The sequence below is a fragment of the Grammomys surdaster genome, unplaced genomic scaffold, assembly GCF_004785775.1.
Source record: "Grammomys surdaster isolate TR1022 unplaced genomic scaffold, NIH_TR_1.0 806, whole genome shotgun sequence".
NCBI lineage: Eukaryota > Metazoa > Chordata > Mammalia > Rodentia > Muridae > Grammomys > Grammomys surdaster.
In genome coordinates, this window is record NW_021605225.1 from 604,793 (window position 1) to 629,768 (window position 24,976).

Consider the following 24,976-nt stretch of genomic DNA (forward strand, 5'->3'; position numbering starts at 1 on the left):
GTCCCTTATCTGCCCAGCTAATGGTGTCTCTGGACGACTTCTACCAGAAAAGAACAACCCCTGTTTGCTGTGGTGAGTCCAGAAGAAGGTTGCAAGGGAAGAACAGGCTGCTTACTTCATTGTACAATAAGGAAACTTAGAGAAACACTTTGCCACTGATAACTCACTCTTGCTGGTGGGGCTTGACTGGAGTTAAGTGTAACCATTCTGGAAGCATATACACTGGAATATCCACCATGGTTGCTACTACAAGTATTTCTTCTGCTAAATCAGAGGCATTGAGGGGAGTGATACAAGTATTTCTTTTGTTACTAAAAACTATTTACAATTTGAAGATAAACTGTAGTCTGCTGGCATACTGCCTAGTTTGTTTTTTCAGTTTATTTAGCTTATGTGATTTACCACATTTAATGATATTTTAACAATACGTTTTAGTATACCAAATTTAAATTGCAGTATCAGTGTGTGTGTGTGTGTGTGTGTGTGTGTGTGTGTGTGTGTGTGCACATGTTTTACCTTTCCTGGCTCTTGTTTCCCTTGAGAAAATTGAAGCTTCAGAAGTGAGGTATAGCATAGCATACCTGTCATCCCAGCATTAGGAGGCTAAAGCAGGAAGATCAGGAGTTTAAGACCAGCCTTAGATGCATATTCAGCTCAAAGCTATCCTGGGCTACATGAGACTTTGTCTCAAAAAACTGAAGGGAAACAAAAAAGTGGTAGAGAAAAGAAATGAGAAGCCACAGTTCTCCCTCCACGATTAGCCACTGTCCCATTTGCTGTTCTGAATTACAGTCTCTCCTTCATTTTCACCTCGGGGTTTCTCATGTGTGCTTCTGAGATGCTTTGGTGATGGCAGCTTGTTTTGGTGTTTTACTTTGAGGCTTTTAGTTGTTTTTTAAATTTAGGACCTTTTATCATGAATTTTGTTTGAGGTCTTTTTTTTTTCTTTTTAAAATAAACTCACACAAACACTTGATTGATGATGTTCTTGAAGTTTTGTTGGCTGTGACTAAGTTTGGAGCTTCCAGGCCTGTGGGGCCCATTTAGTTTCACACTGAGCACATCCAAATGGACTCTTAGGTCTCTCAGACGCCTCATGCTTGCAGCCATTTGGATGGACACACACACACACACACACACACACACACACACACACGTCCTTGTCTCAGGTCTTTGCAGTTCACAACGCCCACTCTTTCGTTCTCATGAAGCATTACCTTAACTGGCTCACAACAGCAGTAACAGAAATTGTATTCCTGGATCCTGTTGTTCATTATTCTCCTTGAAAACTTCTAATATAACAAGTTTACACTTTATATAAAGATGACTTAGCCTACCCACTCTTTCGAAATAAACCTAACTGCACAGTGAAATCAAAGAGCTGAGTAGCTGGGTTATGCTAGCTGACACTAGAGATCCTTTGGGTGATGCCATTGACTGACAAGTGACAGCTCGTGGCATGTCTCTGTGTATTGAAGAGGTCTCAATAACATTTTTAAAAACATATAAACATAATCTTGCCTATAATTTCTCAAAAGAGAGTTTCCTCCTGAGTGAGCAGTGAGGAGTATGTTTACAGATGCAAGTCTAGGACTTGATAATGTGTTTCCTGGTGACTGCTAGAAAGCTTAGCATCTTCAAACTCCTTCCTGTCAAGCACATAAGACTTCAGGGAATGTATTGTTATTTATTAATCTCATTGAAGGGTCCAACTTACTTTCCTACCTTCAACTTTCCCTTAATTCATTTTTGTCATACTAAATGCATATTTTAAAAACCATTATGAATGGTTGGAACATTTTGGATACATATGCAAAAGCATCTGATTATTGTCTCAAATAATGCAAATTAGTGTATAACTGGTTTTTAGAAACAAAACTGTACAATTACAAGCTTACTTTTGCTTATATAAACATTGTTAAGATTCAGAAAATTTGGTCTTGGTACAACTCACTGTCTAGGAACAAGCATGCAAAACCAAGAAAACTACCATTAGCATTTCTGAGAAGGTTTGTGGCTCGTACCCTCATTTATTTTGAAAAGATACATTTTCAAAAGCAAAATCCTCTCCCTAAATATTCTGTAGCTCTCAGTAATCAGATAAATGAGCTGTTTGTTTAGTATCTCTCTGCTACCCACACAGGAGATTATCCATAGCAACAGTCCTTTTCAAAACTTAATAAGGCCAGCACTGTGTTTATTAGGGAAATAATACCACCAGGTTAAACAAACTGTGACTGTTGGTTTTGTATGTTTGCTCTCTTTCAGAGAGGCCAGCCCAACCTCCAGCATGTTCCACATTGTACATCATTAGAAAAGCTGAATTAGGAGATGATTCCTAGGACTGTGAATGTGCTGTTTTATAGTGTGTTTAGAATACATAAAAAGATGTTAAGCAGACAAAGCTTTATAAAGCTCAAATACTAATTTATGTATTGAAAATAGAGAAAAATGTTCTGAACAACAGAAATCAGAGCTGTATTATGGTAAATATTGTCAGTCTCAGTTTATAAAAAAGAAGTAGAATATAAACTATTGACTTGCCTCTGGAAATGACATTGATGGGGAATCTCTAAGAAAGGCTATGCCTGAAAAGAGAGTGTCAGAGTTTACAGTGATATTCACAGGAGAACAGGTTCATTTTAAAGAATTTGAATTGCTGTTGAAATGTAAATTAAACTTAAGTGCTTTTCATATTATTTGTTTAGAAATGAAATAGAATTTTAAAAAATCACAAAATGTTAAGAGTTCATCTAATCCAATACTCTTGTTTTCCAGACATGATTACTTTGAGAAACACCTAGGAGAGAAAGCACTGCCAAATGCCCTTCAGAGTTTAACAATTTTTTTTCTAAACAAATCTTTCTAAGCTTCTGTTTTATAAGCTATCAAAATGAGAACACAGTAATTTTTTTTTAAAACTTGGCAGATTAGTAATTTTCTTTTGTTCTTTGACCTATTAGAATGGAGCACGTGCTTTCCTTACTAGGTGTTTTATGGAAATCAATGGTGGGATGGGCATTTGTGAGTTAGTTGAGCCTGTTGTGATAAAATCTTTTCTATGCCATCATGTATCTACTTGTTCATAGAAGTGTTTTAGCACTTGTATTTTCTTTTTCTCCCCTCTCTCTTTTTATTGTCACAGATTCTGGAATTTTTCAAAGCCTGATCCGCTTCTGGAAACAGTGGAGCATCACACAGAGTTTACTTGTGGCTTAGACCTAAGTCTCCAGAGTCCCACTGAGGTAATGGGTACAATTTCATGGTTTTTCTACATGCACAGTTAATAACCAGCTCTGATACGGAACCTGTGGCCCTTAGGGTATGCACTTAGCTAATCAGACCTTCTCTGTGTGTGAATGAGTGTGAGAGGGCGGGGGACAGAAAAGGAAGGAGAGTGACTCAGCTTTCCTCTGAAGGTCTGTCTTGATTGATGATCTGGGTAATAAATGTGGGGAGAGAGGGGAGTTCTCTATCCTCAAAATGCCCTGTCTAAAGTGCTGGAGACTTTGGCCTCTCCCTGAGGCAGGAAGAAAAGGGAAGAGGAAAGGGGCATATTCTGTCCTCAGAGCTAGCAGCAGTCTCTCAGCACAAGGCATCCAGATAGCTGACAGATTGTCTCTCTCTGGACTGTCTCCTCATCCCCACACCCCAGGCCCAATGGGAGGCCTCAGACAGAGAACAAAGCAGGAGAAATTTTCTGCTTTAGTCAATAAACTAATTTTTCCTCTTCTGTCCTCTTGAGAACTTGAGCTATGTTTTCAGAGTTCACTAAAAGGCTGTTTTAGTATTACAGATTGTAAGGTTAGATGGAAATAGCCTCATATGGTTAGTGATAAGGTGCGTGAGCACAGACTGAAAGTGTAAACAGGACATGTTAGTACATGGGGGTGCTAGGCCGATTAGAGATTTTTGCTTCTGTGCTAAATTTTACAGGTTAAAAGAAAATCCCATTTTTCACTATTGTATCCACAACTTGAAGTAACCACACAGCCTTATTTTACTTTAGGAACTTAACAACACAATTCTGTTTTTAATAGTTCCAATAAGCCTTAGAATATTTACATTATCAGTAAAATAATTGTTTTAAACTGGCTTAATAACCTACCATAAAAGAAAATGAAGAATTGTCTTTAGTGTAAATATAATGTACCTTAAATGATGTAGCTTCTTTTCTGAAAAGCATTATACTGAAAAACATATTGATAGTTGAAGAGAAGATAGTTGTAGTTACTTGCTATCCTAATTTTGAAAAGGCTGTAATATACCATTGAGACATGGCAGTACACATCAGACACAAATATACACTGAGAATCCATGCATACATAGTTTTATTACCTGTTCTTTGTGAGGTGCCTTCCAGAACTGTGGTGACATCTTTAGCTCTTCTGTCCTTGCTTGTGATGGTTCTTCATGCCAGCCTGAAAAATAACCACTGTTTCCTAGATCTCCTATAGACTGGGGTATTAAAACTGACCAATCAGAGGTTTGTTAATCAACTAGAACATATATCCTTAAACAATAAGAGATTTTATTGCAAGGCCATCTATTTGTCTGTAGCTTGGCAATTGATGTGTACCAATAACATTTGGTTAACTAACTTTCATTTATACTATGGAAGTGTAGTTGTTGTTGAGAGCATCTAGGAGTGGAGAAGCAGAGATCTTTAACTTGTAATCCGTAGTTCAGATGTGCTAGACAGGAGACCATAGAAATAGGACTGCTTCCTCTCGTATGTTCCTTTAACATACATTGTCATATGTAGGACCTTGTGGAGGTACTGATTGCAGACATTTGAGGAGGAATAAAAATAAACGTGTCTTCTGCCATTAAAAAGAAGTTAGTCTGTTAAATCAGACCATTGGGTGACTGTGATAAGTCTGGGAAGAGTATGTAATCAGAATAGGTATTTGACTTAAGAGATCCAGAGGAACTGAGGCTTATTGCAGATCTAGTTGAGTGAGCAGATATTGAGGATACAAAAATAACTCAACTGGCAATGATAATAGTTTGCCACAGACCCTGTGATAAGGGAGCAGCTAGCACAAGAGAATGAAAGAATGCATATCTTCCTGACTTACAGTATTAGTTTTTAAATGCTAGAATTTAAAAATTTGTGTAGACTTATTTACCATATTTTTAAAATGTTGAATGTGAGATAATTAACAGAATTTTTTATTTTCCCTGTATTAATCTGTGCTCATATTGTTAAAACAAAATATCACAGGCTAGGTAGCTTTATTTTTGATAGACTAGAAGTCCTAGCTAAAGGAGCAACAAGGTCAGTTTCTGGTGAAAACTCTCTTCCTGATTCAGTGGCCATTTTGTAAAGAATAGTAAGAAAGTCACTGTGTCTGGAACCTAGAGAACGCGATGGGAACTGATAGGACACATGAAGAGACGGGGTTGTATGGGGCGCTCAGACCACACTGGATTTGATAAAATGACAGAAATGGGTAAAATTTGATTTGTCTTTGAAAGACAATTCTGGTAGCTGTGGGCTGATAGACTCTGGGTAAAGTGAAAGCTAGGAAGCCAGGTTGAGATCTCTTGAAATTACCTAGAGAAAAAGGATAGATATTGGTGAGTTAGAATCCTAAAGATGGAAAGATTCATAATGCATTAGATTGAACTATGGTTCTACCTAAAACTTTGAAGGTAGAACAATGGCAGTCACTAATGAAAATGGGCAGAAGAGATGAGGTAGCCCTTGAAGGCCAGAAGGGCAGTGGTCTGATCTTGTGAGCTAGGGGAAGAGGATGCAGTGTGAAACAGAAACAGTTAAGAGCTATGCTTGAGAGGCTGGAGGATGTCCCACTGAGTAAAGCATTTTCCATCTAAGAATAAGGACCTGAGTTCAGATTCCCAGACCCCAAGGGCACCCAGAAGAAGTAGTAGTGTGTGTCTGTAATCCTAGCGCTCTGACAGCAAGGTGGGAGGCAGAGACAGTAGAGTCTACAGAAGCTCTTGGGTCAGCTAGCCTGGCCAATATAACAATGAGTGACTGTCTCAATCACAGTAGACGGTGAGGACCAATACCTTAAATTGTCCTCTGATCTCCATGTGTGCCTACAATCGTATATCCACACATATGCTGTGTGCATGTGCATACACGTACACAAATTTTTTAAAAGATTAATGTTTGAGACATCTCTCATTTTAAATATTTAAATGGGATATCTGGTAGACAGAATAAGGCTTGTTCATGGAGGATAGTTTATAAGTAAAAGTACATTATGTGGGCTGGAGAGATGGCTCAGGAATTAAGAGCACTGACTGCTCTTTCAGAGATCCTGAGTTCAATTCCCAGCAACCACATGGTGGCTCACAACCAGTTGTAATGGGATCTGATGTCCTCTTCTGGTGTGTCTGAAGACCATTATAGTATACTCACACATACAAAAATAAATAAATCTAAAAAAAAAAGTATAATATTTGGAGTTATAGTACTTGGGCGTGAGGAATTAGAAAGAAAAGACACCATTGTAAAAGACATCATTCTTCTGACTATATTTAAAGTTATATTATCTGAGGGTAATTGTAACAGTCTCAATAAAAATTTATAAAACCTTTAAGAAGTTTAGAAAAAGGGGTAGTTGATCAAAATTTTTAAGGGAAGATGAAATAGTTATCTCACCATAATAGCCAATAAGAGATTGAAAGTACCTCATCTATAGTTAGGACATGACAGAGGATCCCCTCCCTTACAATTTCTTTTTAGAATAGTTTTGGAAGTCTTACCTTGAGGAATTAATCATGAAAGAGAAATGAAAAGCATTGGGGCTTGAAAGGCAGTTTAGCAGTTACCAGCTTTTGCAGAGGATGGTGGCTCAGAGCCACCCATAGCTCCAGCTCCAGGGGACCCGATCCTCTTCTAATCTTCTAAGCACCTGGTCTACATGTGACACACATGCATGTACTCATGCAAAATTCTCAAACGTATAAAATAAATACAACTTCTAAATTGGAAAAGAGAAGTAAAATTATCTCTCTTCCCAGATCATTTGCTCCTGTATGTAAAAACCTTTAAGCCCAATCATATCAACAGTTGTGCTGTAAATAGTTTAACCCTTTCTACTTAAATGCAAATTAAAAGCAAGAGAGCATTGGCAGAGTTGTTTTTGGTTTAGACTTTTTAATTATTAGACTTTGCATTTGAAGAAAAGATTTCCCTACACTCAGTTCTAAGACCCAGTTACATTCTGTATTTTCTTTCATGTTCTTACCATACTCTTCACTGTAAAGTTATGTTTTTTCATTTCCATTTTGTTTATGTTTTGTTTTAGACTTTAACCTTTCTTTCCTTTCAAGCTAGGAAATCTCAACCAATTTTTATCTTTTTGTCATATATGTAACTTTAGTAGAGCTAGAACACATTTAGTTTTCTTCAAGTTCTGCTGTGGTTCAAACCTAGGGCCTAACAAATGCTGAACTGTTGGTCTCCCTGCTGGGGGTTCTGTAATCCTGTGGGTGCATTTGGTGAGAAACTCTCATCATTGAGACCAGCTCTCAGGAGGTCGATCAACTTTACTTAGGGTGATTCAAGGCTTATTAAGCTTTAGGGGACTGAGGGTAGGAACATCCAGAATGGGCAAAGGTCATTGGCTTGGGGCTTAACCTAGAATACCTCATTAGCATAGGGAAGCATTTCTGGAATCTCAGATGCTGGCTGAACAGGTTTTGTCTGGAGAAAGGAAATTGACCCTGTAATCTAATTGAGGCTATGTGATATTCCTCAGATAGCAGCAGGTGTATGGGTGGGCTTAGAATTCCCCAGACAAAGTCAGAGGAGAAGCCCCTCTGATGAAGGGAGTTATTGCTCCAAGCCCAGAGCCTATCCAATTTTCCCACACTGAACGAGCACTCCCTCTCCCTCTCCTTTCCTCTCCTCTTCCCTCTCTCTCTCCCCCTCCTCTTCCTCTCTTAACAGTTCTCTTTTACTACTTAAACTACTCCACAGTTTAGTGGCTTAAACCAGTTTTGCTATTTGCTCACAGGTTTGTGAGTCAGCAGTTTGAGCCTATCATTTCTTTGTGTTGGTCTCACCTGGGGCCCTCACATGGTTCCTGACAGTTGGCAGCCTAAATAGAGCAGGGTGACCTGCCTTGACCTTATTCTCATTTGTCTGGTTGCCATCTAGGCCATGAGTCTTTTGGAGAAGCTCAGCTTCATCTAGCCATTGTATGCTTCTAACAGCAAGTGCAAAAGACGCAAGGCATCTTGGGACTAACCTTGGAAGTCACATACCACTTTACTTTAAGGAGTTGGAAAGAATTTGTAGTTAAGTAAAGTTTGCCATGTTCACCATTGCTGATGGTTAGTTTTGATGTTTCTTAATTATCCTTCTTATAATGTGTGGCCATTGATTGCAAGCCAGTGCAGTTTTACCCTTTGTTCTTATTTTATTCTTAGAAAATATCTCTCACCTCTCAGTATCTTTCATACTCACTCAAAAACTTGTCCACCTTGTGATCTTAACAGGACCTTGCTGATGTTATCTGTGGACTTTCTGAGTCTCGTATTTGTCATCCTTGTTCTTTTTAGTGTCTCCATTCTTAAAGATCTGAGAAAACAGGTCCAAAGGCGTTCTTACACCACCTTTCTTCTTGACAGTGTTAAGATCTCCTCTTTAAAAGTTTAAAACCTGACAAATAAAACGTCTGCAGTCACTCTTTAAGGATAATTGCTGAGAAAAACTCTTCGTCTTTCCTTGTTAACTAGCTTAGTGACCTGCACTTAAGACATTTTTTCTTTGATATTTTTTCTCTGATCATGATTCATACGGTCCTTGCATTTTCTTTCTTCCTTTTTCCTTATTATGTCTAAATGGGAGAGCCCTCTTCTGTTGTGAGCTCTGTGCTTCTCGGCCCACTTAGATATGTAATATGCCCGCTTATATAACTGAAATCCTACATACTAGTTTATCTTTACACCTCCTGACTTTGTGCTCTGTAGCATTAGTCCTGATCCTTTGACTGCTCACTGATGCGTAGTTCAGAGTGTAAGCCAAGTGCAGATTCATGTATGTTTCCGTACACATTCCTTCCACAGCTCTTTCTTTGGGAACATAGACATTATTACTTCATTTCAATTTATCATCTCTACATACTTAATAAAAATTAGCCATTTTCTCATGATGAAATTCTAGCAGTTACATTTGAAAGATTTGTGTGGTCTCTCTAGAAAGCACTATTATATAAATACTGTATTTTTAGTCGTTAAAAAAAGATTTAAACTTTGAATTTGAGTATAAGCTTTCTACTTTAAAAAATGCACATTTACCTCACAAGCATGAGATCTAGAATTCAGCCCTCCAAACCAACCAGTGTCTGAGTTAAAAACATGATCTAGGTGTTTGTGACACACACCTGTAATGTTAGCACTCCTGATCAGAGAAGCAGGAGGTTTACTGCCCATGTGAGTCCAGTCAAGGTTACATCCTGAGACCTGTCTCAAAGTCAAAGAACTACTAAAATGAAAAACATACCTCACCCCAAGCAAAAGATGGACTGATCCTTTACAAAAGGGTTGCTCATTGAACTTGGAGAGCCATGTCTTTCAGATGAATGTACTAGAAGAGGGTTGGGTCTCCACTATAGCTTGTCACTTAGGAGCTTTCCTGCTTTGCCTACTAGGACCTTCTGCTGGCCATGCTTAGCTTTGCAGTCTGTGATCTGGTCAGCTTTTACTGTCTTCCTGGAACTCCCCGGTGTGTACATCTTGAGGTAGCTTATGCTCTGGCCAGTGCCTATGTCCTGAGTGAGTTGGGAGTGTGGAAAGCAGATAGCACACATCTGTCCTGTTGGACCTGGCTCCCTACTTGAAAACCCAGTAAACATTAGCACCTGACTGGAGCTAAGGAGCTGTGGATGTCAAGTAGCCTGTAGGACCTGACAAGTTCTCTGTCTCCTCGATGGTAAGCTGTGCTGGATAAGTGGCTCCAGAATTTGATTAAATATCCTGCTTAGGACTTTTTGATGGTTTGTTTGCTTTTTAACTTGACACAAGATAGAGTCACTTGGGAGGAGCCTCTGTTAAGAAGATGCCCCAGTCAGATTGTCTTTTGCATGTCTGTAGGGCATCTTTTTGATTAATGTGACAGGGCTCAGTCCACTGTGGGTAGTGCTGCCCCTACTCAGATGGTCCTAGGTGCCATAAGAAAGCTAAGGCACAGGGAGCAAGCCAGTGAGCAGCATTTCTCTGTGCTCTCTGCTTCAGTTCCTTCCCTCAGGTTCCTGTCTTTAGTTTCTGTCCTGACTTACCTGGACTACAAGCTGTAAGCTAAAATAAACCTTTTCCTCCCTGAAGTTGATTTTGGTCAGTGTTTTATCACAGTAATAGACAGCAGAACAATAAATACACCAGCTAATCTTAGTCCTCACCCCCAGCCAGGGAGCTGGGCCTGAGTCCTGAACTGTTTTTTGCTGGTGGCCCTCAGCTGTTCTGTTACTCATGTTGTGACAGAGTCTAGTTTTCATTATCCTGCCTCTTCTCGTTCACTGTCTCTTGTGGTGGCAGCATCTCATCTTCTACCTTATCCACAAGTCTCTGTCTTTCATTGGTTGCAGAATCCCTTCCCAGTCTATTATTTAAAGGCCACCATCCTAATCTTTCTTTTGTCTTTAAATGCGTTTCCAATTCACCAGTATTCACACACAGCTATTATTCACCAGTATTCACAAACAGCTATTATTCACCAGTATTCACAGTTTCCTCTTAAGGAAGAACTTCACCTTGGGGCCATCATTTAACCCTGTGCTAGTGATTACTGCCCCAGTTCTCCAGTTACCTTCACCAGGTAATCTGTGTGTATATGTCTTGCTTTTGCTCCAGCATTCCTAGGCTGGCTTGGAAACTTGATTGTACAGTGGAGTCATCTAGAAACCTATGAAGTCATCTAAATTTCCTTGTTTCCTTCCATCCTTTAAATTCAGCTTAGCATCATGTTCTACCTTGCAGGATATTAAAACATGAAATTCTGTCAGTTAACTCAGAAGGACTAACTGGGCCAGAGCTAGTGCTTCTCTAGCACTGTTGGGGGTGGGTGAGCTCTGTGTTACCATGTTAATGGTATGTAACAGAGCAGTCTTCATTTGCAAATCCACACAGTTAAAGTTGTCACTATGTCATCTTTGCCTAGAAACCTTCAAAGGGAATCTTCAGAATCTGAACTTTTAATTTTTGCTTCCAAGATATGTTTTAAATTGTGTTTTTTTCTAATTCAAGTTCTTACTTTCCTTTGCAGCCCTGTGGCAGACCAATTTCATTTTATTTGCTTTATTCCAAAGTTCCCTCACTGTTCTCCATCTCTCCCTGTAACAGAGTATGTCTGCCTTTCACCTTTAGGATGATACTGTTCTCTCCTCTGTGACTTAGAAATAATTGCTTTAAATTTTTAAAAATATTTTGATGCTAGAAGCTACATAATAGAATAATGTAGAGCACTAAGTAATTACGTGTGGTATGTATTATATAAGTGAATGAATGAGTGAATGAGTCATGAGTCAGAGGATTCTTTAAAGTGTATTGTCCACTCTTTTGCATTGATTGATGTGAGGCTCATGAGGCTGCGTGTCTCTTCTGCCGAGTCCTGTGCAGAAAGCCTGGAGGAGGCCTGGAGGGCTGGTCCTCTGTCTAGGCTGGAAGCCCTAAGAAGCTAGAGGCTCTCGTGTCAACAAAGGGATGCAGCAGCAACAGGGTGAGGTTGCAGCAGAGTAAGGAGCAGGCAGAAGGCAGCTTCTCCTCTTCCCTATCTGGGCCTGGACTGCCACTAGAAGGTGGTGTACAGACCCTGTCCAGTTGACAACCAAAGTGATTATGTGCTAGACAATGATGGACCTGCCTTTTTAAAATGTAAAGTTTGCCATTAGTGACTTTCTCCCCCAAATCCCTTTCTCTACATCTTTCTGTTCTCTTCATCCTTGCTAAGGAGGGCATATGTCATGCAGATAATTACAGTAGAGTGAGCAAGTTTCCCAAGGACAAAAGCAATTGCCCACAAAATTGAGAGAAAACAGTCTAGTGATAAATAGAAAGTAGAAGCTTGTCAGTAAAGCAAATCTGTTCATGGGTCCTTGGTAAGTCTTTGTTACGTGAGCGACCATATTAGTGTACCTGAGATGAAGTGCTGTATCAGTAGTAGCATGTGCAAGCATTTTATTAATTAATAAAATCAAAGATATAAACTCACCTTCTAATGTATTTGTACTGAAAATGTCTGCCATTTTCAGTATAGTCTTCATCCTCTACCAGCTGAATCCACATAACACCATAGTATTAAATATATCCTCTGGTTTTAATTATCTATTTACTTATTTATTTATTCATTTATTTATTTTAGTATATATAGATGGTTTATCTACATGTATATCTGTGTGCCACATGTATGCTTAGGGCCCACAGAGGTCAGAAGAGGGTGTCTGATCACTTGACTTTCAGACAGTGGTGAACTGCTGTATGGTACTGAGAATTGAACCTGGATCCACAGAAGAGTAGCCAGTGTTGTTAACTAATGAGCCATCACTCCAGCGCCTGTTCTCAGTTGTTTTATTTGATCCGCCAAAGATGAGTTTTCATCATAAACTCTATTGAACACATTTATTTCATTCATATCTTTGGGTCTGTATAGCATGTTGCCTAGTAGTTGGCACACAGAAAGTGCTGGAATAGTCATCAGTGTCGCTGATCTCTAACATTCTATCTGTGGTGATATTGTGATATATATGCCATAGCTATATTTAGCTAGTTTTGATAAATAATTCGGTTCTATTCTGTTTTCCAGTAATGTTTCATTGTATGTTCTAAAGAAATTGACCATTTAGTACAGGAATGGATATTTCTTATTTCTATAGAGTATAGATTTTTAAAATTAGACATACCCATTTTAATGTATAAAAGTACTTTTTAAAAGATTTATTTATTATTATGTGCACAGTGTTCTGCTTAATATATGTCTGTATGCCAGAATAGGGCACCAGATCTCATTACATATGGTTGTGAGCCACATGTGTTGCTGGGAATTGAACTTTGGACCTCTGGAAGAGCAGTCAGTGCTCTTAACCTCTGAGCCATGTCTCCAGCCCCAAGAAAAATGATTAAAATAGAGCGTGCATGGCATAGACCGTAAGCACTTTAAATTATTTTCAAGTCATTAGAAGGTTGCAGGTTTTACAAATAATGAAAATGGATTCTCTCCAGGTTTTATATTAAATACAAAAACGAACCATTTTGACAAATCACAGTTTTACCTATAATGTTGATATCAGTATATCAATTCTGAGTTCTTATGATGTAATTTATATTTGGGGCTCAAGTTAAAAGAAATTGATAAGCACTGAGGGATGGCTGTGCCTCAGTGGCTGGCAGGTTAAGGAATACATTTCCACTGGAAACCCTTGAGCAGGGGCTGTGGAACCTGGAAGCTCTTCCCCTTTGACCTGCACATGTACAGCCCTCCTGTAAGGAAAGTAGGTCATGGCGACAAGGTTGGCAGCCAGCCCTCAAGAAACCCTGAAGCATGCTCAGGGGGGAAAAAGGCCTCATGTCCAAATATTTAAGTTTTTCATAAGAAAATTAGTTGCTTCCGTAGTGCTGGAGGTTTGGGCTCTTCCTTCAGTCTTTCTTACCCCTGCCCAGCATCTTGCCCCTTTTCCACTGTCCCCAGCCAGCAGACACCTGTGTGTGCTCTGTCTTTTCCACATTTAAGTACACCTTCGATGCTCTCTGCCTATATATGAATGCCGTTAGAAACTACTGTCTGTTCTTCAGCATGTTCTTGTGTTCTCTGGCTGTCACAAAGCACACTGTGCAAGTCTCATGATGTGCTCACCTCTGTCTGAAGCTGGTATTTCTTCTAGAGCAGATTTTGCTTTTTGTTAGTTTGAAACTGAGTTTGCTAAATCATTTTATTTGACACATGAGTTAGTATACAAATCACCACTGGCCAGTTAGAACCCAATAGGATACAGTATTATTATATTATAAACCTCAAATAAGATAAAAACATTAACTTGTTATAACCTAAATTACTGTTAATAACAATTGTTAGTATAGCTTAAATAGTTGGTGTCACTCCCCCATGTCTCTGAGTATGTATCCTGGGTTTGGCTTTTGTAGAACAGGACCAGGAAGACTCATAGACCTTGGTTTAGGAGTGCTGCAGGGAGGGCTTGAGATTTTGTGTGGTGACTGTTCATGCTTTATCTTTTGTGTTCTTCTTTGTTAAAGACTGAGTCTGGCTGTATAATGCAGACTCCCATTATATTTACAGTCCTTGTATCTCTGGGATTATCATTCTCTTCTTTATCAAACTTGGATTTTAAAGAAAGTACTGCATGTGTTGTTTTCCATTACATCAGTGACATCCGTTGCTACTTTTCCATCAAGGAAAGAAGAAAATTATTTTCTAAGTGTATATTAATTCTCCCAATATTTGAAGTTGTTGGGGAGGGGATATACTTTAACAGTTTGTTTTGTTTCATTTGAAACAGGTCTTCATGCAGCCTGAGAGCTGGGCTTGAGCTCAGGATATAAATAAGGATGCCCTCGAACTCCTGACCTTCCTGCTTGCCTCCCCAGTGTGGAGGGGTGTCATTACAGACATGCGTTACCATACATAGCTCCCACTTTTTTTTTTTTTAGTTAACAGCACAAAGGTTTTACAAATAAACTTCTCTAAAAAACTATGTCTTAAAGATTCCAAAAATCCAGTTAAGAAAATTGTTATACATTGTGCTCTGTGTCTGAGGTTTTCCATTCTAACTGCATATGACAGTTCTGCAGAGGATTTTAATGCACATCTGGAGAATGTTCTTCATTTATACTTCGAGGTCAGGAGTTGATTCCTGCCTGTCTCCTGTATACACATACACCATGTTTCACTTACTGATGTTTGAAAACTGTTGAGGACTTTGGTTTGAAGACTCTAAGCTGCATGTCAGCCTAAGTGATGCTGATTCTGGGACCATACTTTAGTTCAAGGCTTAGTTATGAGACCAGCTCTGGGACCCTGTCTAGTGACCTGTGCAGATCTTGTGCATGCTGCCACAGTTTGTGAGTGTTCATATGTGCACAGCCCTGTGTGCCTAGAAGGCCTAGATTCCTTGGTATTCTCCATACCCTTGGGATTTTACACTCTTTTCTCCTCCTCTTTTGTATGGTTCTCTGAGCCACGAGAGGAGGGATTTGATCCCTTTTAGCCCGATTGTTCTAAGGTCTCTCATTCTCTGCATAATGCCTGGCTCTGGGTCTTTATATTTGTTCCCATCTGTTGCAGAAAGAAGCTTGTCTGGTGATGGATGAGCATGGCACAGATCTGTGCATCTAGCAGAATGCCATTAGGAATCATTTCATTGTAGCGTTTCTTTAACAGAACAGTAGCATTTGGTTTCCCCTAGGTTCTTGCCTATCTAGTTTCAGGTTCTTGGACACCCAAGAAGAGTAGGTATGGGATCCATCTCATGGAGTGGGCCTTAAAACAGATATTGGTTAGTTACTCCAAATAGTGGTTTGTGTTACTGTTGCACCAGTGTATCTTGCAGGCATGTCCCCCTTGTAGATTGGAAGGTTTGTAGCTGAGGTGGTGTTCATGTATTTCTTTTGGTAGCATGCAAAGTAACTTCTTATGCCAAAGATGCTAGAACATAGGGGAGGCTCTGTGTAGGCACCAGCTTGACTTCTCCATGTTCAGTGAGTTGTGTAGATGTTGTCTTCAGCAATAAGGCTTTGCTGTGAGTTTGTGGAGAGCTACCAATAGCCTTGGCAATACCCTAGGTTGTTTGGAGGTCCCCATGGCATCTCTTTGTCTAAGAACTCACCTAGACATTAGCCCTTCCTTGTACTGGAAGCTTCATTTGATCATGAGAGATGTCTAGTTGGGGCTCTGTCTTCCCATTACTTGGCAGTGTCGTTCAGATTGCCTTCATGTGTGTATAGTTACAGGAAGCTTGAACTCTATTACTTTTCATACCACCCCTCAGGTGGATTGAGCTGTCTCTCCCTCAACAATGCTATTTATTTTAGAAGTCTTATTTCTCCTAATTATTTTACATCCTGATTGTTTCTTTCCCTCCCTTCTGTCCTCCCAGTTTCTCTCTCACCCCCACCCCCAGCCCCAGTCCTCCAGTCTATATTGACCAGTCTTGGTATAATATACGTTGCAGTAGGACTAGGTACATCTTCTCTTGAAGTCTTTTTTGTAATGTTTGTCTTTTTGTCAGCTTTTATTCTGAGCTGTCTTAAAAATCTTCTTCAGGTTAGCCACAGATAGGTGCTATGAGATGATGAGATACCCTCTAACGACTGCAGTCTTAGGGTTAAAGGAAAGCCGTGCTTCCTGCAGCCTTAGGTACTGAAGGGAACTGAGGAGGGGCTCCACAAGGACATGTGTACAAGGCCTTTTCCTTACCGAGAGGCCATTACTGTACCATCCATGACTCGGGGGCTTCTTTGGTTTTGTTTTAGTCAAATCCTAGATTTTTAAACTTTATTTTTATTATAAACATGTTTTTTTTTAAATAATTTATTGTTTTTTCAAATCATAATTCATTCACACAGGGGTTATAAACATAGAAAGACAGGATGAAAGAAAGAAAGAAAGAAAGGGTTCAGGGGATAAGTCACTATGACTCTGTCTATGATTCACTTGTCCTTATCTAAGTTGGTATTGTCTGCCAAGGCTACCTATTTACAAGGTCTATGACTACTTGGGCTGGTAAATTTCCACAAAAGCTGCCTGTTTACATTAGCTTATAGCCATCTGTTTCAATGTTTTTCCACTGAGACCCAAGACTTGGTGTTAGTATACATGTATGACAGGCCTACTGCTGATTTTAGGCCTATGGCTGATTTTAGGCCTTCAGTGTGTAAGCAGGGATGTCCCTGACATCTCCTCCCTTCTCTAAGTATAGAAGGGCTGTGGTGATTCTAATCTTGCGAAGGCAGGGATAGAGGCCTGACCTCCAGTAATTGAAGGGGACCTTGTAATGGTTCTGGTCCCCCTGTCATTGTCCAGTGAGGCATGAGGGCCATACCCTTCACGATAAACATGTTTTAATTTATAGAACTTAATAAATAATTTAATTGATAGAGGAATGCTATAATTATTTGCATTAATTTGGATAATATCCCTTATTAAAGTTTTGGTCTTTTCTTGTATTACTATTCAAGTATAGTTTTAAGAACATTTGCTCATTCAGTGGCCTTGATATTAATTGTTGAAAACCCTAAATAAGACTAAGAAATAGAATTGAAGAAGAATGGATTGATATTCAGAAACCTGATTTATAGATACCGTGTATTAAAAACCTCAGTTTCATTTCTTCGAATATTTTCTCTGGGATAGTTAGTGTTCACCTGAAAGTCCCAACATTTGAAAATATACACTTAGGTGCAAATTAATATTTGTGCCCTACAGTGGAAAAGTTTTACTTCCTAGTCAGGCAAGTAATCATTGACAGTTCACCTTTTTTGAGGTGCTGTTTTAGTGGAGTGGAGTTTCAGCTCTGGGCCTTTAGCTGGAATGCTGTAGCTCTGTGAAGTCTTGATGCTAGCCCGTGGGATATGCTTAGGGTCTCTAGAGTGTGTTCCAGACTAATCTCAGGTGAGCCATTTTGTGATTTGAAGAGCTATACCTTGTCCATCCACTGATACGTAGCTTATACCTTCTGCCTGTATCCAAATCTCTCCAAGTATTGTGCCCGTGTGCTCTTCATTGCTCTCTCTATGTCTTTACTGTCAGGAAAATAAACTGTCTGTTGAGCAAATAGTCTCATTTCTCAGGCTAACACAGGTTTCCAGCATTGTCTCAGGAGGCAGGGGATTTTGTACCTCTCCAGTGAGGGAGGGAATGTGCAGACAGCTTCAGTCAGCTGGAAAGAGTCCCCAAAATGTATCTTTAAAATTACAGAAAACAGCTCTCAATCAGAAACATATCCCTGTGTGATATATTTAAAATTGTACTTACTTATGTGCTAGGTGATCAAGGCTTGCATCTGTGGTAGGTTTGAATTTTGTGTTCTGCATGTTTTTCTGACTTTGTTTGTGTTTTGTAGGTAGCTGACTGTTCCTGGGATGAAACCATAAAGATCTATGACCCTGTTTGTCTCGCGGTTCCTGGTTAAGACACGCTGCTCTAGTCAAAAAACAGATAGTGACTGATGGTCTACTTAGCATCAGAACATTAACTACTGATAGAATTAGGCCTTTATATGTACTGTATATAAGAGTTCAGAATTCTTAGACTTACAGGGAAATCAGTTTTGAGGTATCTGATAAAGACATTGTATCATATTGTAATCCTGGTACATAAGCCATGTTTTCTGAAATCCTAAAGAATAATTGTTGTTATAATATATCTTGTAATGTCTATTAAAATGTTATCTCTGTATTGTAAAATGACATAAAATATGGGAGGTTAGGAGATTACATGGGCAGTAATATATTTTATTATTAATTTGTCATTTTGGATATAAAATAAAACCACTCCTGTTGATAAAAATCAAAATAAGCTGCCTTGATCATATATCATTTATGACATGTCAATGAGGTTGCCTTTTAAAAATGTACTATGTTTATGGATATAATTTTAATTTAATGTAGATGCAGCTGATGTTCATAAATAAATGCTGGCATAGATTTAAGTTACTCAGAAGTTATCTGTTGAGTGTCACATGTACCTGCCATATTCTCTCAGGAATGCTGAGCTGTTAGCTGTACAGTGCTGTGATTAAGTTTGTTTTCAATGCCTTGTATTCACACCCTCTTAGGTACTGGACCCAGGACTTGTCTCTCTTAGCTAGGCATGGTTTCACACATCTATAATCCCTTGGGAAGCAGAGGCAGGAGGATTGCAAGTCTTGGGCCAGTCTAGGCTACCAAATGAGACCTTGTCCATTCCCTATCCAAAGTAAATAAATTAATTAAATAATTTAAAAATGACTTAAAAAAAAGCTTTTGGTCCTACTAAGGCTTCTAGTTATAGCCCTTTAAAGTGGATTTAACTTATACTTTTTAAGCATTTAATGAAAAATTATAAATATTGACTGGAAAATGTTAAAGTAGAAAAATTAGTAAGACAAAACATTTTGTATAGCACTTATTTTGTATGTCAAGTATGCTTTATATAAATGGCAAAAATTGTAATTCTTAAGCTTTTGAGAATGTTAATTGTGTTAATATTTATTTTTAGTGTGAGTATATGTAAGTGTGTGGGTACTACATAAGTGTGGCTGTCCGAGGACCACTTTCAGGAGTCAATTCTTAACCTTTCACTGATGGAAGCCAGATTTTGGGCTGGGTGGCAGGCACCTTTACTCTCTGAGCCAGCTCATGTGCCCTTAAATTAGAAGATGGAATGACATTCCATGTTCCTGGATTGGTAGAATTAATATTGTCAAGATGACCATTCTACCAAAAGCATTTTACAGATTGAATGCAGTCCTACTTCAAAATCCCATGACATTCTTCACAGAAATAGAAACAAATCCTAAAGTTCACAGGGGAACAAAAAAGACCTGACCAGCCAAGGCAGTCCTGAGCAAAAAGGACAGCACTAAGGGGATTACCATACCAGGTTCTAAGTGGAATCACAGAGCCATAGCAATAAAAACAGCCAACTGGTGCAAAACCACATGTAGATCAGAGACCCAAACACGAACACACATAGCTACAGCCGTCTGTATTTAACAACTACTCCAAAAATAAACACTAGAGGGAAGAGCTCTGTAACTTGCCGCTGACTGGACCAAAGGTTTGTTTCTAAGCTTTCCAAACTCATAAATGAAAACATGGTCAGTTCTGCAGCTCAGTATCTGTGGTCTGAGGACCCAGACTGCCTCATCACCAGGCCTGGCATGTAGAACCCTCAAAGCATGTTTGTTAAATGAGTGATTCAGGGAGGGATACTTGTTTTCTTGGATCTTGGATCAGCAATACTTTTGAAATGGACATTGTTTAACAAGTGGACAGTAGTGAACAGAGAAGCTCAATTCTTCCTTACAGTGGTGACTGGAGTTGCATACAGCTGCTTTACCTCTTCCTTTCCCTCCACATGAACTAATAGCATCTCAACAAGGTGTGTCTCAATAAAAAACAGTGCATGGTGGGTACTCTGTATCAGCAGAACCTGTAAAAGACTAATATTTACAATGAATGTAATTCTTTTCCTATTTGAATATGAGAGATTATTGTAACAAAGTAATAGACCTGAGGATTTAAAAACTGAGGATTTTCCATTCTTGGCTGAACTACTGATTACTGATGCATTCTGGGAGAGGAGCGGTCATTGTCTTTAGTTGTGTATTCACTGAGGAGCCCAACAGACTACAGCAGATGGTTCCAATAATACTGGTTAAACTCAGTGAATCTCAAGAATGAGTCTTGAATGTAGGAAGGGGTGTAGTACGGAGAAGGACTAACAGATGGGAGGAAAATTGGAAGAGTTTGTAATAATCAGAATGTGCATTATTCACATATGAAGTTATCATGTAACAAAAGCTTTTTAATGATTTTCCCAAGGGTGGTGCATGCCTGTAATTTTAGCACTTGAGAGGCTGCAGCAAGAGGGCTCCAGCCTGGGCTGCAGTGAGTTTGAGGCACACTGAACTTCAAAGTGAGAGCCTGTTTCAAAACCCAAAACCCAAGAACAACAAAATGTCCCTGGCATCTCCCTTAGTCCATTTCCCTTGTATTCAGGGATGTGAGAGACGTTGAGACTCTGACTTCCTGATACGAAGGTGTGTTGGCTTTGGAGCTACTATTGGAAGATTAAAGGGATCCCAGCTGGAGTCTGCTCTAAAAGCAAAACTCTTGGTAGCTTATGAACTCAGTAGCTTCTAGATGAAAAGTCCTTCCTGGGGGACATCAGCACAGATCTGACCACCTGCTGTTAGCATCCATCCTATCTGCCCTCCAGGCTACTTGTCAACTTGTTGTGACAGGTCAATATGACTTGAGTTCGATGACCCATCTTGCCATCAGAGTAGTGTGTGACATGTCCACATATGCAGGTCTTTTGTTGTTGTTTTTTTTTTTTTTTTTGGTTTTGCTTTTTGTTGTTTATTTTGTACATTTATTTGTTTGTTGTTTGTTTTTTTTGAGCTCTGGCTGTTCTGGAACTATGTAGACCAGGCTGGCCTCCAACTCAGAGAGGTGCACCCACGTCTGCTTTCCCAGTGCTGGGATTAAAGGTCTGCGCCACCACATCCAGCTAGTATGCAGTCCTTTTTAATCTCTATTACTTACTTCCTCAGTGCCACTCTGCTTTCTAAATAAGGAAGCCAGGGTGTCAGGAGTCACAATACACAGTAAGTAATAAGTTAAATTGAAATTTGGCATAGCTAACTCAAAACCTTTGCCCCTGCCATGTTGTGGGTCTCCCTTTTTGGCTACTAGGCCCATGAGGGCAGAGGGAGCAGGGTTCAGACAGCTGTGAATATGATGCTAGGACTCCCAGAGAGACAGCTTCAGTGAGAAGGTTCTACTTTATTATTTCAGGGTTGGGGTATATAAGGGTTTCATGGGTATGGCGGGAAGGGTTGATTGGTCATAACATAGTACCTGATTATCATACAGTGGGAAGGGCTGAGCAGTGGGACTTATGTGCACACAGGAAGCTCTGTGCAGGGTCATCCTCCAAATGAGGCCAGGCACCTGTGCTTAGAGATACTCTCCAGATAAGGTCCATGGGGCAGGGGAAGCCCCGCTGAGAAAGAGAGGCCTCCATTTTGCACTGAGCTTGGGGACCTACCCAGACAAGTGGACTGCAGGGTCTTCCAACATCACGTGACAATCTTGCTAATAGGATGAGTTGGCTTGTTAAAAAAAAAAAAATTGAGATGTGAGCTCTGGTGACTAGATTCTGATAATTTTGAGAGAACTGACAAAATTGCATTTTTCAGCCCCAAAAGGGGAGAAGCTACATCTGAGCCTGGGTGACCCTACAAAGCCCATTTTCTCTCTTGATGGGCAGAGCCAGCACTGCCTTTCTTTCACACGTCTCCAAACATCTGAGCAGGGTTTTGGCTCTTCTACAGTTGAATCCTTAGTAATTTCTTACTTACCATGTCTCTTCTTAGCTATGCCAATCTACTTAAGACTTTGTTTGATCGATTCTCCTGCTTTCACCCACTTGGGTCTCCCTCCCATATGCCTGTGAACTCATTTCTTTCAGCCGAAATCATCTTGCTTACTAAACCAGCAGCTTTCTCCAGCATGAGCAAGGAAGAGTCAAGTTAAACATCAGTTTAGACCAGCTAAAGACCTAAATGCCAGCTCACAGCCCCTCTCCACAATACACTGCACAGGTCACTCCGTGACCTTTACTCCTCAACCCAAGCACCACTGGCCTAGCTTCTCTGAGAAACTGCCACCGGTCTCTGAGTAGCTGCTTTATTTCTAGTTCTGCACCTTCAGAGCCACCCTCCTGTGTGCTGCTCCAAAGACTGAGGCAATGTGTAGCTGGAGTATGCCAATTTCGTTGTAAAAACCTTTCTCTGCTTGTCGGATTGCACAGGGAAAGAGTTCCATTTCCTAACCAGACAGCTCAGTCCTGGTCCCTGCCTGTTACAAGGTTTTCCCAACAACACCAGGATGTTCACAAAAACCCAAATCCTGCAGGTTTTCAGTTCTGTCTTTGCTCAAGCTAGTCTATGTCTCTTAGGTGTTCTGCCTTCGGCTTGGCAAGTTCTTACTCATCATTTTAAGTTACATGAAATGACTAAAAGAAAAGATTGACAGCAAACTCTAAAATAGCAATCACACAGCAGAGCTAATGGGGAGAGGACCTAAAAGAAAGGATAGATGTTCAAGGATGCATTAACCCCTGTTGGCTAATAGCCAGAATTTATTATTTTATATGTGTGCAAATACATGTTTATGTATATGCAGGTGCACATGTATGTGTGGGCCAGAGGAAAACCTCCACCTTGGTATTTTAAGGAGTCTGTCAGTGGTCTGGAACTCAGTAATAAGGATAGGTTAGGTAGCTGGTAAGGCCTGGACCTCATCCACCTGGGTAAGTCTCCCCCTCCACAGTGCTGTGATGACAAGTGTGTACCACCACATCTAACTATATTTACATGAGTTCTGGGGACCAAACTCAGGTCTACGTGATCATGAGGCAAACATTTTACTGACTGAGCTATCGCCCCAGCCCCAGTATCCAGAATTTATAAAGAACTCTTAGAAATCGGTAGACAGGTGGAGTGTAGTCTTTCTCTTCCAGACAGCATGTTTGGCTCCTAGCACCACTTTGAGACAACTGCCTGCAATTCCAGTCCTAGGGGATCCAGCACCTTTTTCTGACTTATTCAAGCAACCAGATAGCACAGAGGCACATGGCGGCAACAACAACAACAACACACACAATTATACATAAATGAAAACAATGAATCTTTTTTTTAAAAAAATTACTGAACAACAGAACACAAAAGTAGACAGGACACTAATGGAGAGTTCATAGAAGTAGGAAGGCAAATGTTTGCTTCAAAATGTTCTTCCTCGCTGATGGCGAGGAAGTCCTAGTTACAGTGAGGCCGCTTCCCCTGTTTTCTGAATATTGCTTTGGCAAGCATTTACAGTACTGACAAAATCCAATGCTGGTTACTTTGAGAGCTGAGAGTGTGGTTACACTCTGTCTTGGTAAGTGTGATCTGGCAGCAAGTCAACATGGCCAGTTCCTCCACGGCCCAGCAGTCACAGTCCCAGGATTCCCACTAGCTCAGCGGTAAAACACTTGCCTGGTAAGTGTGAGACCCCAAGTTCAGTTCCCAGTACAGGAAAGAAGAGGGCAGAATTTCTACAGTTATTTAAGAAAAGAGTGACTGAGGGGTGCAGTTACAGCTCATTTGTGAAGTGCTTACCATCAACCACGAGAATATGGATTCCATGGAAAACGTTGGATATGGTGGGCCATGCTTGTAATGCTACCCCTGGACAGGCAGGAAAAGGAGTGTTAATTGGCCTGTCATCCTAGCCTAATTCATCTTCAAGCCCCAGGTGCCAGAGAGAGATCCCATATCAGAACCCGCAATAGGGACTGAGGTTAAGAGCATTAGCTCTCAGCACCCACATCAGGAGCTCAGAACTTGTTAAAATTCCATCTTCAGCAGATCCCTCTTCTGGACTCCGTGGACTGGTATGCACACGCATACCAACACACTTGTACACATACATATTACAATTATTAAAGATTAACCTCCAATGTGCCTTCTTACAACATAAAATGTCTCATACTCTGACTCGGGAAAATATGTTGCTATTAGGGCATGTAGTTAAGAGCCACAGATATTGTCTTGTCACCCTGCAGTTCTGGTAGTCAGGAATCAGAAAGGACTTGGCTGATTTGTTCAGCCTTAGGTTTTCTTATGTCATTTGAGTAAGCTGTCATGAGGTTGTTAGTAGCTCCCTATTACCATGTAGACTCCCCATAAACCGTGAGAGGCGTCCATATGAGAGGGCATTGGACCTTCCCAGAAGTGGTGAAGAGAAAATCTAAGATTGAAGCTTGCATGTGACATATTTATTTCTGCCATGTTGTGTTGGTCATCAAGACTAACTTCAGTCCAGGGAAGACGTCAATAAAGGTGTGTATAAGGAAACAGGACCCCACTAGGAATGGAACTATCTTGAAAGTCGATTATCACAACATGCTTTAAAAAAACAAGCATCATATGCATCCAGATGATCTCCCAGTTTTCCTTTTTAAGAGGGGTTTGTATATGAGTACATGCATAAAGCACCGAAGGGCAGCCAGCTGTGAGCAGTGTGGTGTGGAAGCTGGTGAGCACTGAGGACCCTTTGCTTGTTATTTATGGTTTGATTTCTTTGTATGTTCAACAAACGAGCATGTGCCACACTTACAGTTAAAAATGATAAAGTACATTTATTTAGGACCATACTTCTTTCTCCAGAAAGCCATCTCTGCTCACTGTCAAGCTGATGTAATTGCCTTCCTGGGAGTTCTGTCTCTTGCTGCAAG

General features: G+C 40.1%; 1 protein-coding gene across 1 annotated transcript in view; it reads left to right on the plus strand.

Moving 5' to 3' along the window:
• Positions 1-19,164, plus strand: part of Pex7 (peroxisomal biogenesis factor 7) — a 60,081-nt gene extending 40,917 nt beyond the window's left edge. Inside the window, exons 9-10 of the mRNA XM_028782602.1 lie at positions 3,146-3,245; positions 18,051-19,164. Of these exons, the coding sequence (XP_028638435.1) occupies positions 3,146-3,245; positions 18,051-18,119 (169 nt within the window). The 3' untranslated portion in view covers positions 18,120-19,164. The remainder of the gene's footprint in view (positions 1-3,145; positions 3,246-18,050) is intronic.
• The last annotated feature ends 5,812 nt before the right edge of the window (positions 19,165-24,976 follow it).